At 40.9% G+C, this 20320-nt stretch overlaps 1 protein-coding gene across 12 annotated transcripts in view; it reads left to right on the forward strand.

Annotated features, from left to right (window-relative positions):
- DUSP16 (dual specificity phosphatase 16) overlaps positions 1-20320 on the forward strand; it is a 70234-nt gene that overhangs the window by 17761 nt on the left and 32153 nt on the right. For 6 of the 12 annotated variants that reach the window (XM_040596121.1, XM_040596119.1, XM_040596124.1 and 3 more), the window contains 2 exons: positions 12792-12873; positions 19507-20106. In XM_040596121.1, coding sequence (XP_040452055.1) covers positions 19876-20106 — 231 coding nt within the window. In that variant the 5' untranslated portion in view covers positions 12792-12873; positions 19507-19875. Of the gene's footprint in view, positions 1-12694; positions 12715-12791; positions 12874-19506; positions 20107-20320 lie in introns of those variants that run through there. The other 6 variants (XM_040596126.1, XM_040596128.1, XM_040596120.1 and 3 more) reach the window with 6 other exon arrangements.

Genomic DNA, 20320 nt, shown 5'->3' on the forward strand with positions numbered 1-20320 from the left:
CTCTGTGATCTTGGTGAAGTGCTACACGTGAACTTTGTGAAGTAGTGCATGTGTGTTAAATTGAGATTTGCTTTCAGACCTTTCAGGGTGTTTGTTTGTTGGGGTGTTTTTTTAGGAAGCTCAAAGCTACAACAAATTGGCAGGTTTTCTGATTGCATTTTCAGATCTGGCTGTCTTTAAAAGGCCCATCAGGTGCTAATACGTAATGCTGGGTTTTCACTGTACTGTTTGTATAGGATGCTACAAATTCATGTATCACTCTTAGTGTGGCTGTCAACCTCAAACAGTTTAGCTATGTTATAGTTTTATAATGGATTAAGTAAATTTTCTCTGGATTCAAAAATTTAAATCGAAATGCAGTTGATCATGATGATAATATAAATATGGTAACAAAATTACAAGACCTTCCGCTTAATCTCTTGTTCTTTATGACTTACTTGAAACCTGTAAAGCATAACAGGTCACCTGGAGTTGCTCTTCTCCTTCAAAATTATTTAACTTTAAGGTTTTCTTAATTGTGAGATAATCGGAAGATGCCTATCTCAGTAAACCTGATGGCAGTGTTACCTCCAGGCTCTTTGCACATTGGCTGCTCTCCTTGTGATGCTCTGAATGCTTCTGCCGTGGTGGATGCAACACACCATTCCTGCTTGGGGCATCGGTAGTCTATAGAGATGGATTTTGCAAGTTTGTCTGTGTCTGAAGCTATTGGCAATCTAATTGCTGGATTCAGACGTGGAACTTGCTCCTTACAAAAGCTTTCTTGTGAGTAAACCTGAATACATTTTAATGTCTGAAAAGAGCAAGGGGTGGGTGGGGTATCATGGGAATTGCCTTTAGCCTTGCTAGATGGATAGACAGTCTGTGAAAGGCCCCAGGAGGATTTGATTGTGCCTTTAAAAATACTAAAGGTACTGATATTTAGATTCTTAGTTAGTCTGGTCTTCTGTGATCATTTATCCCTAAAAAGAAACATGTATTCTAAGTCAGTAAATCATTTACTTGATGTCAGTTGTTCACCAAAAGAATGTTGGGTATGACTATGGTTTTGTCAAAATCAACAAGTGCTAAAAGATACTTACCTGGGCTGTTCAGTGGCTTGTCTGGAAGCCACTGTTTTAAGTCATGGCAGTTACATACAGCAGTAGGTGCAAAATGCAGTGAAGGAGTTGGCCATTTTATTGCACATCTCTATCTTTGTAGAGTGGTGATAGTGCAAGTGTGTTTTTCAGATGTGCTTCTTGGAGCTGGTGAGCTTTGTCTGTTCGCTCCTTTCAGAAGAAACACCTCTAATGCCTTTAAGTACCTAATGCAGAAAAGGACCATGCTTTTCTGTGGTTACAAGCTCAGGTGCTGGTAGTAAAGGTATTTCCATGGGTAGGCAAGGAAGGCAAGTGATGTTCCTGGGTAGATCTGTACCACTTAAATTGCTGTCTGGAGTGGGGCAGTTTTCCTTGGGAGTCCTCTTTGCATTTATGAGGGCCAAGTACAGCAAGAAAAATTTTCTTCCCTGCTGTTTTCCTCATTCCAATGTACCTGAAGCAGAGAAACCATCGCTCCAAAGTTGTCATTAAGCTTCCTAAGAATACTTTTATTAATTGTAATTGTCTGTACAGTATAGTTTGACAAGATTAACAAAGCAGGGAGAGTACTTCCTACTGTTAGGCTTAAAGTTTTTCTTTTAATGACAAAGTTCTTTGGATTTGGCATGGTCTGTCTGCTGCAAGCTTCTGAATTGCAAACAGCAATGACCTGGCAAGCAGCACAGCACTGGTAAGAGGATATTTGGGCCAAGGACTCATAGCCAAGCTCTTCCCTTTTTGCATAACATTTTCTTTAATGGGAATGCAAAGCAGATGGGATCGTGGGTAAATAATTACTCCTCAGTTGAGTGAGTACCACCCTGAGGAAGGTGCTTATGTAAGGAATATCCCTGTTGTGCCATGCAAGAACAAGGACGCTGTGCTGAGACTGTGTGAGCAATCATCATGCTGGTGCTTTCTCATATTTGACTCTACAGACTTGTGCTGAAAGGAGTCATTAACTTAAATTTTACCTTAAATACACCAAAAAACTATGGCAACCTAGCACAAGGGGCAACAGTGCCCTTTGAACTGTGCCAGGGGCTTTGGATCTTTAGACCCAGGCAGCAGGCACCATCTGTTAGTACCAGTGGAGCAGGAGTTCTTCATGGACAAGTCCCCCTTTCCCATCCAGGCACCTGCTTTGTTTAAAGCCAAAGGTATATCAGCTCCTGGGGACAACTGTAGATTTTATGGATCAATAGTGTGTGGCTGGGTTCATCTTTTTGGGGCACTAGTGTATTTTTCCTCTTCTTCAGTTATTCCAGCATACTTCTAACTCAATTCTGTATACAGACTGTGCCTGCTGTCTGCAACAACTTCTCTGTGCTGGTGGTGAGATTATTTTCCATTCCTTATGCTAGCTGTATGTCTGAGCTGAAGTAATAACACAAGCTTAAAAGATTGCCTTCTTGCTCTGATGTTTGGTACTGTAATGGCACATGGTTCTGCCTGCAATTGCAGAACAAATCATTCTGGATATGGCAGTGAGGGTGACAGTGCAGCTTGAGATCCTCAGCCTAGTCCATCTGCCCTATACTATGGAGTGCCGTGGGGAAAGTATTTAGCCTGGGTATGGAAAGCTCTGTAGCCATGTCATGGGGAAATTCTGCAGAAATAAACTAGACTTGATATAAAGAAGGGTTAAGCACTGATTTGATTTGGTTTGATTCAGAGTTAGCTCGTGAGTCTTAGCGTTACGCATCTCCTGCACAGTGTCGGTCCCTGCATCGAAGCATGCATGGAATATCAGGAGAATTTAGCTGCCAAACACATTAAAAAAAAATAAAAATCCCTGCAGCATCTTGTTTTTTGACTGAAGTTCAGACATATGGCCGTAGGCATACCAATAGGCATACCTTTGATGCCAGGTGGTCTGCCTGCCAAACTTAAAGCTGGTTCTCAAGATCTTATGTGGTTATGCTTTCAACAGAGTGCCAGCAAGCAGAACCTTGGCAAAGCTGTACTTTGAGCTGATGGTGAGAACAAGATTAGGAAGAATGCTTTAGTCCTGGATAGGCGTTGTAGCTACAAGTAGACTAGATAAATTTTCTTCTAGATCTAAGCCATAGTGTTTTATTTATTTTGCCTGCTCCAAAGCATAAGATAAATTAAAATTTAGATGTTCTAAAAAATTATTTGGATTCGTGCTTGATTTTACGCAGCTCCCAGGTTATGAATCGTTTGATTTTGGACGTGCGCCCTAGGCATTTACTGTTCTAGCTTGAGCCTTTTGGTGTGGCTGCAGAGGAGGAAGCCTGAAGGGGGTGGGAGGAGTGCTTCTCCTTCCCCGCTTTCCTGGTGACCTCCGCTTCTGTGGTTGCGTTCAACTCTTTTCCTGCACATTTTGACCTGTGCTATAATCCTATCAGGGAGGGCAGTTGCAGTCAGGGATGAAGTCTTTTCTGGAAAAGATTTCTTGCCTAGGTCTGCACATCTGAAACACTTTTCACATTCGTTGGCAGAAATAGGCTTCTCTCAGGTGTGTTTTTGCCATGACTTCTAGTACTCCATTGCCATGATACCTAGTACTCCACCGGGGTCAGTCCTTTCATGCCACTCAGAGATCCCGTGGAGAGCCTAGCTGCATACACCACTGCAAGTGGCAAACTAGCTACGTAACTTTTCTTTGCAATCCAAATAAAATTAAAAACCAAAGGAGAGAGCCCCAGGTAACAAACACATCAGCTACATCTATCACTGTCATGACTTTGTAAAGGCAAATATGTCTAATCTCACCTGCTGTCTTTGTCACTGATACCTTTAAATCAATTTGGAATTGAAGGAATAGAAAATTTGTTTTACTTTAAAAGGGCTAAATTATCATCTCCTCATAGCATTGTAGAATGAAACTTCTATAATTTTGAGTAATGCAGTACGGTTTTACTTGTAGCTGGAAATTGTCCAAGTTTTTCAGTAATCTGAAAAATACTTTTAAGGAAACTATAATTTTTGTATGTGGTTGTGTTTTGTTTTGTTATGTAGTGGGTTTTGGTTTGGGGCTGGGTTTTTTTGGTTGGTTCCCCTACCCCCCCTCCAAAAAAAAAAAACCCAAAAAACCCAAGTACAAACTTCAGACAGGGTGTAAGAAAGGTTTTTAAAGGAGGGTTTTTTTTGCGTGATGTTCCCTGCCCTCGCCCTCCCCGAGTTTAAACTCATTAGTTTGGGGAAGACAGGCAAGGTTTCAAGAACACAAACCCCACTTAAAACTTTAAACAAAAGCAGCTAATATAAAGCTAAATCTAGGTCAAGTTTGAGTTAATAATAATAAACAATTTGATAATCCAGAGAAGTTTGTTTATGGGAAAAATGTACCACAAATCTAGTAACTCCGTGATGACTCCAGGATTTTCTTGTTTTGGTATTAACTCCAAGAATTTGGGGAATGGGTATCTTTTAGGTTTCTTTCTGTCTTTTATCACACATTTTCAGTGGTGTGTCTTCAGCCAGACAGTTTCCATGAGGAATATGATTCATTGGGTAATTTATGGCATACTTCGGGATGTGCTTTGGACTTCTTATTTTCCTGTTTGGGAAGAGGGACAGGCTGGATGTGGAGATGTTTTGGAAGCCTTAGCTTTTGTTTCTGTGTCACAGTTTGGTTCTGTTTCATGTCTGTGTATGTGAGGAAGGGCTTGTGCATTCTGGAGTTCATGCCCTCCCTCTTCTTATCGCTCCACATTAACTGGTCTGATAAAAGATGTCACCTCTCCCTGCAAGACTTGCCTTTCCTGTATCCTTGGGCATTTGCAGATACAGCAGTAATAGTGGGATTAGTTGGATATGCAGTTCTTGTGAACGACATCTGTATGTTTTCTTTCATAGAGTGTAGCTAGAATTTCATGTGGTGCTGGAAATGACCATGAGATAATGTGTCTTTTCCCGAGACAGAGCAGGATACTTTTCTAACCACGTTAAGGATTCAGACAATAGTCTTGTTCTATGGATGTATGATACAGGTTTGAACATACTGACATGGTAGTTTAAAACAAACAAGCAAACAAAAAACCCCAAACAAAAATATTAGTACCAGTTGGAAAACACGGCGTTGTGAATAAGAGAATGATAGAGTCTGGGCTAGTATTATATCTCTCTTAGTGTATCACCAAGAGAAATGCTTTAGCAGCATATAAATGGTCACCCTTTTTTCCTCTTTTCCTTCTGTTCCAGCTGAGTGTTTGTGAGCTAGAGTGTCTGTGGTGGCTGCTGCAGTGGGAAACATAGATTAGCTGGTTAAGATGCACACAATGTTAAGTATAGCTACTTAGTGACAGGCATAAACATGAGTTAAATGGTGAGAATCATTAAGAACGAGCTTGCAGGTGGCAATTTTCCAAGAGTGACCTGGTTTTTTTTACCTACCATTGTATTCTTAGATGGCTTTCCTTTACTCCCATTGGAGATTAGTTGGTGCCCTCAGGTGCAGAGAGCAGCCTCACAAAAGGCTGATCTGGCCCATCTGAGAGGATGAGAGGAAGAGCGGTGGGGGTGAGGTAGGGTGGCACCTCAGTCAGCCTCCCACTGACAGGCAAGAAGTGGAAGGGGCTAATAACTGCTTTTAAAATCTCTCCTTTATCTTTTTCAGTTTAAGTTTCCCATTCAGGCAACACAAGCAGCAGTGGTGGTTCAAAGAGCTGCTTCACTTGAGTCTAGCTAAAGACGCTTGCAAAAGGCTAATGCTGGGTCCAAAGCTCATATGAAGTTTTGTATCTAGACAAGCTTACAATATCCTTGTGCTTCACAAGCTATTGTCTTTGCTAGCATGCTTAAAAACCCTGCAGCAAGCTTTGTGTCAGAAATAATAATGAAAAGATACCTTGAAAATCAAAAGTTATGCAGACAGATTAGCTTCTGTATGTGAGTGTGCTTTAGTTTTCTTGGGGTGGCTGCATAGGAGGCATTTCTGAATGAAGTTCCAGTTCTGTGGGATGCTTTGCATCCTCAAGGGTTAGCTGAATTTGAGTAGAATACAGGGGCATCTAGACTTTCTTTCAATTGGGTAAGGATGGGGAAGTATCACAGAATGGTTTGGGTTGGAAGGGACCTGTAAAGATCATCCAGTCCGATGCCCTTTCTGCATCTTTCCCTAGACTAGGTTGCTCAAAGCCCCAGCCAACGTGACCTGAAATGCTTTCAATAATGGGGCACCCACAGCTTCTCTGGGTAACCTGTTCCAGTGTCTCACCACCCTTGTTGCAAAAAAAAAATAATAAAAAAAATTAATTCTTCCTTATGTCCAGTCTAAACCTACCTTCTTTCAGTTTAAAATCATTGTCCCTTGTCATGTCACTGCAGGCCCAGGTAAAAAGTCTGTCTCCATCTTTCTTATAAGCCCCCTTTAAGCATGGAAGGGTGGATTTGAGTTAGTGAAGAACACCTGTTTCCCACACCTTTTAATGGGCAGTACTCTTCTGGATGTGTCTAATGAAGGTGAGGCCTAAAACAGCAACCTGAATATGGCCACATATTCTCTAAACTTTCAGTCAGTAAAGTTAGAAAAAAAAAAAAAGGGGGGGGGGAAAAACCCTCAAACTGTGCAGTATTTGACGGGAAGCCAGTGTAACTCCCTTGAAATCGGAGTGGCATGCCTGAGTCAGTGAAGTATGAGCTAAGAATCTGGCAGAAGGCTTTTGCACAAAGGAAGGCTGAGAGAGTCTCTCAGGAAGCCTGTATGCTGCTAAATGTGGCATGTTTGAACATGAGACTGACATCATTGTGAGTTCATAGTGGTGAAGGAACAAAGTATCAGCCACAAATTAGACTGACCTATTTTTTAAGTCACTTCTGAAAACTTAATAGCACAGTGTGTTGCTTGTGCAAGCTGTTTATTTCTATCCCAACCCCTGACTACTTCATTTAAAGTGCAGGTTAACCCTCTAAACCATCGGAGGACTTCTTCAGGAAGGTGTGTGTGTGTGTGTGTTTGAGGGGTGCTACAGACTTCCTTCCTTGGCTTTTTTTCCACTCTGACCTCAATCTTCACATAAAGGAAGTGATTAAGGACCACCCATCGTATACCTTTATCCTTCAGGATCGGTTTCCTGGAGGTAAAAACCTCAGGATCGCGTACCAAACCCTGACTCCTTTCTATGGGTTGCTCACATGCAGACTGCAAGTCTGTCTGAAAATGATCAGAACATTTGCCAGTGGTATCAACAGCAATTTATGTATAGTTTGTAAGTTATTATAAAACTAATCAGTATTATTTATCGATGTGTTCATGATCATTGACAAATAACTGGTGTTTCTTTCATTTCTGGGCACCTAAGAAATACAAGGAACTTGCAGTTTGCAGATGATACGCTTCTTCCCAAGTATTTTAGTTGGCTCTGCATGCACTGAAGTTGATCCATTTGGTTGATATATTACTTCAGTTATTGCAGAAGTATATTGAGCTTTCCTAGCTTGGGATTACTTTGACAACAATCAGTGCCTTTCTGGTTGCTTTTAAAAGGACTGTGTAAAACAGAGCACCTCTACAAATTCTGGAGAAATAAAAAATCTTGTGTATAGATTTGTACACAGCTGTGCCTGCATGTGAGCACACTTCAAACAGGATAATACAAATGTAATTTAAAGGAATATGTTTTGTTTCTCTTTGCTATTAAAAATCTTGTTAGAAGCCCAGCTAGATTGCTACAGAACATTTCTTGTTGACCTGATCTTTGACTAAGGCACATACCAGATAATAACAGAACTTACTCCCTCAGTTCACTATTGTGTGTTTTTGCTCTTGAAACTTTAAAAAAACCTCATCTTGCAAACTAGATGTAATGGCAGTGACATTTTGTCAGTGGTTCTTAAGGGTAATTAATACATTTTGTGGTTATGTCACTCTTCTTCCTTCACTTTAAATGGTAATAGTGATGTAAGAGGCACAGCTGGGGAATGTAAGTCACCCTCTGCTCTCTCCTTCCATTGTAAAGATACATACAGCTTTTCTCTCCAGCCATGTGGTTACCATGCCAGAAGTGTGGCTTTGGTACCACTGCAGGTCTTGTATAACATGATTCATATTCAAAGAAACAGCTGGGATCCTTTGGGAAAGGTGTACCAGGGCATGTTACCTGGAGTGTAGCTCAGTGAGATACTCAGTGACTTCTGCTTTTGTTCCTGAACTGAGGCCCTGATGGGCCTTCTTGACCATCTTGACAATTAAACCAAAATTTGAAAGCGGTTTTAATAAGTAGGTCATCAGAATTACCTTTGTGGGTACAAATGAGGCAGGAAAACATGTTCTGATCCCAGTGTGTGAGCTATCAGGAGTCTTACATCACAGTAAGAGATGTGGGTCCAAATCCTCTGGATCTAGGAGTTTATCAGTTTATTTTCTGGGCTTCATCTGCAGTTCTGCAGTCACTCCATGTTATAGCTGAACCCCTTCCTACTCTGCACAGCCCAGAACAGGAAACCTCTTGACAGGATTACTGCAACTGTTTAATTTCTGGGAAGAGCTAACTACTTTAATTATTTCACATTAATTGGGAGCCTTTGCTGTACATCGTATACCTCTGTTTCCTTCTCTTACCCCACCTCAAGATAGTGAAGCTGTATCACATTTGTGAACTCACTGTTTTCCACCATCTATTCTGTTTCCTTGCCATATAGATGTCATTTAAGGAGAAACACAATTAAACCTAACTGCTTTTCTGAGTAGGACTGAGCTTGCATATATGTAATGTCAATGTTTTATTTGGCCCAGCATCCTTTCTGAAGATGCTTCTATGTGCTTTTATCACTATGTAGCATACAGTGCTCATAATACTAATTTTGAGTGTGCAGACAATTTTCTAAATGAGTTTGACAATAGATCTAATTAACACTTCTTAAATATTTTTTTAAAACTTCTAGATGTTTCTCTGTACCACTGACAGGACATGAATGCAGTGCACTACAGCACTATATTTTCAGACACAAGCAGGAAGAAAAAAAGTATTAATGTTGACAGTGTAATAAAAAAAAAAAAAAAAAAAAAAAAGAAAAAGAAATTCCTTCCAAACTTTCTCATGCCCTGATCTGAAGGGGTTGAATGTGCATGTTGCCTTCCGGGATAACTGGTGTCATTTCCTCAAATGGGTGAAAGACCAGAACATTTTAACCCACAGCGTACCATACCATGGAAGCAGTTTACATGTCTCTGTTCTTAAGGGAATTGACTCACTGTGATCTTTAGTCATTCAATTTAATTTGAGAGAAGACTCATTAAAAAGTCTGTTGCAAGAAATTCACCCCTGCCTTGCCCAGAAGCTATTCTGATTTATTTCCCTAATAAAATTACCATCATTATCCTCTGCCTTTAATCCATCCTGGTTCTTGTATGAAGGCTTCAGATCCACCTTCTGTTTTCATCATACAGTGACCACAAAGCAGATCAGAGTTGCGCTTTTTTTTTTTTCCTTAAATTTTTGGCTCCGTACTTGCAGGCCCATATTATTTGAACATCTCCCCCTTAAAGTCTCTCACTAGGCAAAAGGCCTTAAACTTAAAGGCTAAGCATTGTCTGAAGAGTCTGAGGTCGCATTTTATCTTCTTTCATGGGAAGCCTTTTAAAGAAGTAGCACAGACTACTACAACAGCTGTGCTGGATGTTTATTTAGTGCTTACTCTTCAGAGCACTCCTTTTAATCTGTTTCAGCAAAAAAGATGACCATGTAAAATACAAAAGCCACTCTTTCTGCTGGTCTACAGAGCTGCAGAACACTGTCAGGTGATTCGGGATGTGCGGATCGTGTAGTAGGTGGAAACCTTGGTGTCGTGTAAGAGGCTGCTGTAAAGCAGTCTTATTCTACAAAGAGCAAGGATATGCTGGAGTTTCAACAGCTTGAGGATTTCTAAAGTATCTCAGCGTTTTGAGGGTTTCCCTCTTTGTACTTTGTGGTTTTGAATGGAAAGCTAAAATGCAGTTGCTGGTGGAGACTAGCAGGCATGGATTTTGCCAGTTGTCACAATTAAATGATGAAACTTCACCATTTGGTGTACAGGAACCCAAGAGCACTCATGATGTGTTTTGTAAGGATAGGCAGCTGTCTTCTGGTTTTGATTTGGTTTGTGTTTCTTATGTTACACGCTGTGGCTTTGGGTTGGATCTCTTTACACTTGGATTACATAGGTAAGTTGTAAAATTACTTTATAGTAAATGTTATAAATTTTATGCCAGATACTTCATACAGCGTTAGATTTTTAGGGAAGGACAGGATTAAACTTTTAGGAAAGGAGAGGTAGGTACATCCTTAGAAGGATGCTGTCATGCTTGACTGCTTAGTCTCTCCCGGGCTGCTAGCTTGCTTGATGCACCAGAGCTGGTAGCTGTGGGAGGAAGGCACTGTGTGACCTGACTGGTTGGATTCGTTTAGCTGCAGTTTAGGGAAGGCCCTGAGCAAGAAAAGACTAAAAAAGGCTTCCATTTGTAATTCTGGAGAATAGAAAAAAGTATTTAAGTAAGGCCTGGAGGACTTCTTATTTGCCAGAAGTAACTAAAAAGGCAAGTTTATATCCTTTTGTAATTCACCCTAATTGAAAGGATGTATATTTCTTTTCTAAAAGTCAGCAGAAAAATCCTGGCCTCTTAATGATGAAAGACTTTCTTTTAAAAAAGATTTCTCCTAAGCACAAATAGCTGAAGTTTCCACTTTAAACTTGGGTGGCTCTTTCATATTTCACTTAATGGTAATACGGTATCGTTTCTCTCCCTCCCCCTTGTTACCACCAAGGCTAAAAAGGAGGAGGGGGGATATAAAATGTTTCCGAAAATTACAGGAAACGTCTGTTCCTTTAACAGCATTGCCAGGGAATTTCCAAATGCGCTGAATGCTTATGGCTGAACTTGCAGCAGCTCACTCTCCAGTCGTGAGTGGATCCTGTTCTAAAAATGTGACACCTCCTTCCAGTAAATGATGTTGAAATTAAGTATATGCTTTATTTCTCATCTGCTCTTCAGCAGAATTAATTGCATCCAGTGGTGAAATGAGGGCTTTTGGGACCTGCGTTAAGCACCTGATTTACTTCTGTTCACTAAAGTGGGAAAAATAGTATATAGTTTCCTGACGTGGTAGCTAGTTTGTTTGTAAGGACTTTGGAGATGTGTGGATGACAGGCATTGGTGAATGCGAAGACTGCATGACACTTCAGAAACTGCATGTGAAGCACTAAGGAACAGAAAGGGAGATGCTTTTTGTCCCAATACTTGCTTGGACTGTCACAAGGTGGTCTCTGATCATAGGGTCTTATCCCTAGGCAAAACCTAATCGGTGTTAAACACTAGGTTAGCTTTCATTTCCAGGGATGAGATTAGAAAAAGGGATAGTGACAAACACAATGAGTAGGATGAGCTTTCTTTTTGTCCTCTGTTGCCTTCTGCAGGGCTTCTGCCACTGAGCTAGAGGAAGGAGCAAGGGTGACCTGCAGAGCCTCTGCCAGGGGCTCGGAAGGGTATCTGCCAGACAGAGCAGGCAGGGGGAGAAACAGCCCTGCCACAATCTTCAACAGAACTTCTCGTCCACCTCTGCCCTGCTGCCCTGGCGTAGGTACGCCATGTGCTAATGATGGGCAAGCGAGGGGATCTGCAGCCTGGGACCTCCCGGGGACAAATGTGCGGGTGCCAGTAAAGGTGTCCGTCCCAGCAAGCAGTGTTCTGGGCACAAAATCTTTAATCCTCTGTCTGAAAGACTCTACCCCACAGTCTGCTGACAGTGTTTGCGAGGCTTATAGAGCAGTTGCCTCAAGGCAAAGAGGTGATTCCTGTAGCTCCTTTCCTTGCAGCGTGACGTGCGTTTTGAATCTGTTCACCGGCTGTCGTAATGTGTTCAACCCTCTGCTGCGATGGCTCTTCATGGTTGTCATGTCATTTACTACATGGTTTGGAGCCACTCCTGGGTTTCGTAATGAGGCAGTGCTTGGCAGTAATTTATTATCGTGGGTTATATTACAGTGATTAAGTGGAGCTGTCATCTCTTGATAGTCATGATTTGAATCTTGGTTTTAGCTGCCCAGGAAACGGTTTGGAATTGACACTAATGTGTTTATTTTTACTTCCTCCTGTAAAGGTTATAATTTAATGCATTCTTGTAGGAACAGCAGGTGCTTCGTACAGAAGTTGTACGGGTATGACTGTATGTGATGATTGGTGATGCCAGTATTACCAGTTTCCAGTGTTGGCCTGTTTAGTGTGTGGGGAGGTGGGATTATTTATCCGAGATGTTCTGTTTCATTAGTCTTTGTCCATGCAATATATAGCTGTAATCAGACTTATGGCAGCCTCCTATATTAACAGATAGTGAACAAGTGTTTTTGAATTCATGCAAATGCATCACCCGTGAATGCTAGTTACACATTAGTTTTCTGGCAGGGAGATGTGTCAAATTGTGTATAAGGCTATTGTTGGTCGGGGTTCTTGTTTGTTTGTTGTTTTTTGAAGCATCTCCAACCTTTTTTCTTTTTAAAGATAGTGGAGAAACTTGCTGTTTGGTTTTTGGTGGTTTTTTTCCTATCAGTATAGCATAACTTTCTATTTCAGACCCTTTACAAGTAAATGAATGCTAGTGTTTTATTAAGTCTCTTCTCACCTAGGTTTTCACGTGTTTGGGGGAGTTTTACAGCAAATGACTGCACTGAAAGTGTGAAATCCGTTTTCTAGGTTGGTGGGGGTTTTTTTTTTTGGTCTTTTAATAAGGATTTTTTTTTTTTTTTTTTTTTAATTTTTCCTATGCTTAGGTATTTCCCTCTGCTGGCCTTTGTATGTGGACCACCCTCCCTCTGTCCTGTTCAGCCCATTTAGATTCGGAGTTAAATGTAGGTGAGTAATTGTTTTTTGACATGAAACAATAATGAGTACATATCAAAGTACTCCAGAGTTTTCAGTTGCTTTGACTTGGAAGTCATAGAGAGAATGATCTTTTAAAAACCCATTGACACTTTTCCTGGTTGCCTAGTTTACCAGGCAACAAAAAACTAAAAATGTTCTGTATTATAGTATTTTTTGGAGCGGATTAGGTAAGCTTTCATTCTGGATGTCACAGAAATATGCTGTGAACCTGAAGTGAAAAAGTGTTTTGAAACGGAAAGAAGCTCCCTGCTTGTATGGGTGGAGAAGGGAGTCCCCAGGTGAAGTCACTGAGCTGTTGAATAGAGTGATATAACACATTAACAGCGTGTTATAATGCTTCCCATGAGCTCACATTCTATCAGTCAGGTTTCCCTGCTATAATACATAAAAAGTTTATTGTTTTACAGTGAATGTCAAAGAGGTTGGCTTCTTGGTAAATGCAAGTGATGCTAATCCATCATACTGGTTACAGTTGGTGATGGTGCATGGATGATATTTGCAAGCACGTTGCACATATTTGAGGGCTATGTTGAGTAGGTCAGCAAAATGTTTTTGGTGGTGTATTTTTTGGTTTGGTTTTGGTAGTAGAAGAAGTTATTTCAAAGACCACTATTTGTATGAAAAGCAGTATCTTGTTATCTAATTGGAAGGTCCATCCATCTAGCTTTGTCCAGTTGTCTTAGAGTGCTGGTGGTAAAAGTGTTGCTAGGCAGTAGGTGTAGAAGTAGAATGAGCTTAAAAATTTGAACTGGAGGGGGTTTATTATGCAGCTTATTCTCATGAGAAGTTGATTACCTTTCTGATTCTTTCTCTCTCCATGTTTCAGTTTTCAGATTGCTGAGCACAGTGAAGTGGGGTGACTTTCCTTTAGAACTACTAATCAAAACTGAGTATTAAAGTAGGATGAAGGGCAATAGGGTACTGAACAGAAAATTCTCCTTCATCTATTTTTTTTCAAGGAATTACATTTGCCTTTCTTATGAATATACAGCATGTAATCTAAAATGCGTGTGGCTGCTGTTTCTACAACGAAAATTATATCCACTTTGACTACATATACAGATCTAAAGTACAGATGCACTGAAAGTAGGAGAGGAGGGAGCAGCCATTCTGATCATACAGAATAAGCAAAGGAAAGCAGGGTGAAATTCTTAAAACTGCTTCTCTTCTAAGAACATGGTATGGAAGTGACATTTAAGAAGAAAAAAAAAAAAACCCAAAAACTATGTGTTCCTGTTTGAGTAACTTCCTTGCTGCTCTCTACTTGCACCAAAGTGGTGTGTGCTCGGGAGGGTGAGGGAAAGTCTGTGTTCTTCAACCCCCACCAACCAGTGTGAGGAAATGATGTGCTTATGAGATGATGACAGAATCTTCTGAAAAGCCAAAAGACACCCTCATTCCCCTCACTGAGCAGCACAAGCCCTTGTTAAGAGCTGCTCTTTTAAATCACAAGCATTTGTGATTCCCGTGCTCTCTGCACAGCGGCAGGTAAGAGGTAGGCTGCTTGTCACCTCATCTACATTTTTGTCCCAGACCTTATGCTTTTGTTACACAGTTGTTGAACTCTGGAGTTTATTGGCTTGCTTGCTGAGTTCAAACAAGTACAGCCATTCCTCACTTTCACTTAGAAGTCTTTATTTCCCCTTATGCTCTGCAGATCCTGTGTTTCTCACTACTGATGAGCAGCAACTTGAGCAGGGATTGGCCTGCCCTCGCCTTGCTTTCCTTAATTGTCACTCAGCCTCTAGTAGCACAGGTTACAAGCACCTGTCCAGAACTTTTATTTCCATCTTTCTGAGGCTGGTGAGGGAATGCTCTAGCTGTCATAGATGTTTTGGGGGAAAAAAAAAAACGTGCAGGAGTGGGAATTCACCCTGCGATCAGGAGTTCCTCTCTGGTGCAGGAATTTGTGTAGGCTTGTTTGTCAAGTGTCACGTGTGGCTGTGGTGATAGGGACTGCTGCTGCTGGTGTTGGCACTGGCTCTGGAACCACAGGCAGCTCTCAGCTCAGTAACACTGAAGCCAAATACTCCTTTGAAAACAGTGGATGTGCCAGCAGCGGCATGTGCCCTGCAGTTTAGAATCTCCTACCTTTGTGTTTTGATTCAGCTTTTGGGTTTCTTTTTTATGCTTGTGTCCATCTTGAGAAACATGAAAGGGAATCTGACTGCAGGGGAGGATAGTATTTTTCTCATATGTGCATGTGTTTGCTTCTAGAAAGCAGAAAAATACATGTTTTTTAAAAAAATCATATCTTTCAGGTGACTCAAGCTCAGTATGCAAAAGCTGCCTTTCAGGACCTTCTAATGTTCAGATGCTGTAAAGTTATTTTGTTGGCATTTTGCCATGCAGCAGTGACGTATGTGGGAGTATTGCTGTAGGCACCTGACGAAGCAGGCATTAGTGACGTCGGGAGCAAAATTGCTGAGTATTTATGACACCAAGGTTCAGCTTCAAGGTTATCTACTTATGTGAGGTTCAAGTCTTTCAGAGATTGTGGCAAGGCTTCTGGAAGCTCTCAGATAGTTCCTTAACCGAGGTAGAATTAGGGCGTTGTTCTGAGAGTTTTTAAAATACATTCTTACTACATCTGCCTCTTTAAAAATAGTTGCTATCGCATGAGCCAAAGCCTGAGATAACTCAAACAAGTGTCCTGCTGTGATGTGAGGGAATCGCTTGGAGTCAAAGCGGTAGAAGTAGGCATTAGGAGTGCATACAAAATGTGAGTTGTTTTGACTAAGGAATCAAACACACAACTTAAGTGCCAGGTTTCCAGTTATGTGGTTGCCTGCTTCACTCCATCTGAGCCATTTGGGATGGGAACAGGAATCCCTGAGGCAGAGAGGTCATGTAGTTCTGTGGCAGCGTTACATGTACATATTGGAGATCCACTGTTGTTTCTGTGGAAGGTAGTAGGGCTTTTGTTGTTTTTGTTCTTTAAATAATATGGAGAAACTGTAAAGGTACTGGGAAAGTGTGGAACAGATATTTTTAGTTTTACAGCAAGTTAAGATTAATTTTCTTCTTTAAAAGAAGTGGTAACAAGCAGTTCCACGTGTTGCAGTCCACCTACAAGGAGGAAGAAGCCGTGCAGTATTACTACTGTGTGTGTGAATGACTTCATGCAGTATTCTCATGGCTTGATTACGGATCACTTGTCCGTAATCCCGATTTCAGTGTAGAACATCCTGTGACTAAGATGGCTTCCTAGCTTGAAGATCAGCAACATAATTGAGGTTTAGCTTTTTCCAAACTATGATTAGAAAAGAAACAGGTATTTCAACACCTTGTAGTAGCTAAATTACAAGAGCAGTCACTAGGAATGGGAGGAGGGTTCTGGTGTTTACCTAAAGGAGGAGGCTACCAGTTTCTCTTGTTTAGGTGGGTCCCAAAGTCTGATAGTACCAGAAACAGAAAGAATTAAAACAACCCGAAAATCTATACTTGATAAAAATGTTGTTCCTCCCCTGCCCATTGGAGCTGTTCCTGTCAAAACAGGACTTCAATCACAATAACTTGAGGTGACATTGCTGTTAAGTTTATTACTTTCAAGCCATGAGCAGAATGCTTTCAGAAACTTAACGTGTAGATATATGTTAAAGGTAGAACTGTTATTTAAAAGAATTCTTGACTGGTAGCCCACTTGCCTTATGTTCTTTACATGCTATTTGCCCAGTCACCATATACAAGTGGTTTGAGTTCTTTTTGAGAATCTTCTGAAACAAACTTCTGTCATACGAGAGTGAAAGCTGAGGCAGTGAGCAGTAAGTATTTAGAAGATAAGAAATATACCCAAACTGAAAATGGCAAATTAAAGATTACATATTGTTTTAATGGCCTCTGTTTTAGAGTTCTGTGGTTTCTCAACTGCTTGGACTTTTAAGTCAGCAATTTACCCATCAAAACAAACTGTCTAGTTCACGAACAAACTGTCTAGCTTGCAAAGGAGCTAGAGCCAATTCCCACTAGAGCCAGTGGAAAAGTTTTCATTGAGTTCAGTGGGTTTGGTATCTGGCAGGCTTTGATACAAATAAAAGAGAATCAAAATTTGTGACAGGACATGTTAGGAGAAATAAAAAAAATGCAGAATACTTTTTTCTCTCTGAATAAAAAAAGAAAAGGACACAACTATCAAGTTTCACTCCCCCCTCCTTGCATAATGGCATAGCCTTTTGATACCTTCCTAAGGCTATATATATATGAGTCATATAATGACTACTCTTTGAGGGGGAGCACACCTGCCAACCAGCTTGCAAAGATAGGGTTTTTCTAAAATACATTTAATTAAGGCTTGGTATAGTAATTTTTCCAATAATTTTTGTAGTTTAGGAGCAATATGCATTTGACTGCTGTATGCTTCCATTCATCTGGACAGGCTTAAAAGCACTGGCTCTGTAGCACTAGAGTCAGGGCAAATAGAAGATCACATTTTGTCAATCTAGTGGCTGTTTATGTAAAACCTGATGTTTTTCTTGTATTGCTACATGAAATTCCCATGAAGTAAGTTTCTTTCAGTTTTCTTTTTTTGGTTCTTAAAGTGAAGCTTGTACTTTTTTCAGTATTTAATTTATTTAAGATTTTGTATATGTAGATTTTAATAATACATCTAATGAGTAAAACATCTGCTGACCTGGGATTTTCCATTACTAAACCCAACTGACTTGAGGACTTTTAATAAACTATCTATAAATTAGTTTGAATTCGTTATTTCTCTTGCAATTAAGATAAATAATAAAAATTCAAACTGAAGCAGTAAGTAGACACTATAAGTAAAATGTGAGTTTTCCAGCTGAACCTGTTAAACCAAGGATGTAAAATTTAAAAAAAAATAAATAAAAAACCAAAAACCCCATATAAAAATCTTCATCCCCATATGTACCTGTATGTGCATTAAGAATCCAGGAAGACATAGTCTCATAACTTGCTTCTGTTTACAAATTTTTACTGCCTCAAGAGTGTCAGTCAACCAGATTTTTGTTTTCTCCATCTGGCCCCTTCAGTTTTGTCACAGTTGTGTTATGTTACTTTGTCCCAGCCAGCAGAAAGCAGAGGTAGAAAGGCTGCTTGGGTCACAGGTGGGGTGGCATTGGCGAGAACTAAGACATAAGAGTTGCTCGAAGGCTGGCTTTGCCTTGTGCAAGAGCTGTTGCATAGTTTTGCTGACCTGAAATCGCTTCCCCAAACAGGAAAAGGGAATGCGATGGTATGAGACATGCAAACTGGAGAAATGTGGTTTCTTGCTGAGCCGGCTTTACCCTGCACTGATTTGAGCCCCAATTACTTATTTTTAAACACTCTGCCACACTAACAAGGTGAAGAACTCTGTCAGGCTTGTCCTTTCACATACAGGCTCTGACCTATGAGCTCCACCACTTCAGCTGAAGAAGTCACCCCCCTCAGCTTCCCACTCTCGCTGGAGTTGATAACCGAGACGGCTGAATGTGTGGCTTGTTTCCTCCGGAGTGGTTGTTTGCAGGCTGTTTGCAGCCTTAGGTAGACAGCTGTCTCTGTAAATGTCCATGATTGCACTAAGAGACCAAGTTTTGAACCGTGGGAGCAAAGTAAGTTGACTCCTGGTTTTTGTTGCATCTATAGCTGCGGCACTATGTGCACTAAAATGCAGCTAAACGCCTTATGGATGGAGCCCTGTGGTGGCTCCTTTCTGAGCATTGTTCTTCCAGGGGTTTGTTCCACTGAAGTGTATTTTGGGAGACTCTGAAGAGCCTCAGGACAACCACGAGGCAGTAATACAAATAGGCAGTGAAACACGTCAGGTGTTTTTACTGCGCTGCTGCCACCGCCGTTTTGGCTGATGTGGGTTGGATGCTGTCAGGATCTGATTGTACAAAAGGATGGTTTGCTTTAGATATTATTTAGCATGTGTGTGGAAGGTGTAATGCATGTCATGCAACTGTCCCACCTGCTCCAGAAGGGCCAGAGACAGAGCTCGCTGCTTTACCTTTCACTAGTGTATTCGTGAGGCCTCTGTTCCGCGTCTGGTGATTAATTCAAATAAAATGCTTGTGTCCTGATGTAGCTTTGTGTTCTGGTTTCTCTTCAACCACGTTCTTAAAGGAGAGAGGTAGGTGTAAGTTTCATCATTTCTTTTGTAAAGTTTCGGTTCCCTGACTTGCCATGCTGCTTTGTGAAATACTTTCCAAGGCATTAAACTTTAAAAGTGTATCTTAACTGATTTTACAACTTCTTACGAAGTGGTGAAGTGCTGAAACGCATTTAATTGGTTTTGCTATTGAAAGGAATACCATGATTTAGGGCAGTATCTCTTAATTATATCCTAACAAAAGTTTTGTGAAGAGGCAGAGCTAGTGGCAACAAAAGTCTGCAATTAAGACAGGGTATGTTGCCTGAAATACAAGATAATTGTCCAGGCAAGATTGTTGGAATAGATTCAGAGACTGTAGTTGCAAATACCCTCCCTAGGTGTTTGGCATATACAGCAGAGAGGGGAACTTTGCAGGAGTGTGTTTGTTATATGGTGCAGAGCACTGTGCAGTTAGCCTCAGAGCTGAATGCTTTGTTCTGGAAACTTTCATGGCCTCATCTGGTTTGTGGTTTTTTTTTTTTATCTTCCCCTTCTTACAGGCTCTTAGTCCGGTGTAAAGCTGATGGTTGGGAGCAAAGGTAAAGAATGATGTAATGCAGCGGCAGCCAGAAAGCATCTTTTGTTTGAATTGTGAAATGGCTACTCCATAGTCATCTCCTGATGAATCAGATGTGAGGGGCTGCTTTGTGGAATGAACCCTTTGTAACGGCAATAAACTGGAAGCAGGAGGAGACATTCAGTTGAAGAGCTCTTTCTGAAAATGGGTTTAACTTTTCTTTTGCCAGTCGCTACCAGCATGACCTCATACACTTCTGGTACAATGGTGTGGCTAAGCCTTTGAGTACACAGCCATTACATCATCGCAGCAAATTAGAGAGGGAGGTGGTGAAAGAGGCCTTATTGTTGTCATGGCCGATGAGATGATCAGGACTCAACTCATTGTCGCCGAGAAGTTGGTGGCTTTGCTGGAGAGTGGTACAGAAAAGTTGCTGCTGATTGATAGCCGCCCCTTTGTGGAATACAATACGTCCCACATCTTGGATGCCATCAACATCAACTGCTCCAAGCTTATGAAGCGGAGGCTGCAGCAGGACAAAGTTTTGATTACAGAGCTCATTCAGCATTCAGCAAAACACAAGGTAGGGGTCATTTTCCTCTTATTCTGGGTATTTGTTTAAAGGAGGGTCTGGAAGGCAAATTGTAATAGTTTATCTTTAGGTATTCCATTTTGAAAAAAAAAAAAAACCAACTAGGGGACTGAGTTTTGCTGAGCTCTTACCTGATCTAAGAGGCTGTTGGTTACTCCTGTGCTCATCTTTGGGATTCTTTGTAGCCTGCTCTCCCTTAAGTGAC

The sequence above is a fragment of the Falco naumanni genome, chromosome 5, assembly GCF_017639655.2.
Source record: "Falco naumanni isolate bFalNau1 chromosome 5, bFalNau1.pat, whole genome shotgun sequence".
Lineage (NCBI taxonomy): Eukaryota > Metazoa > Chordata > Aves > Falconiformes > Falconidae > Falco > Falco naumanni.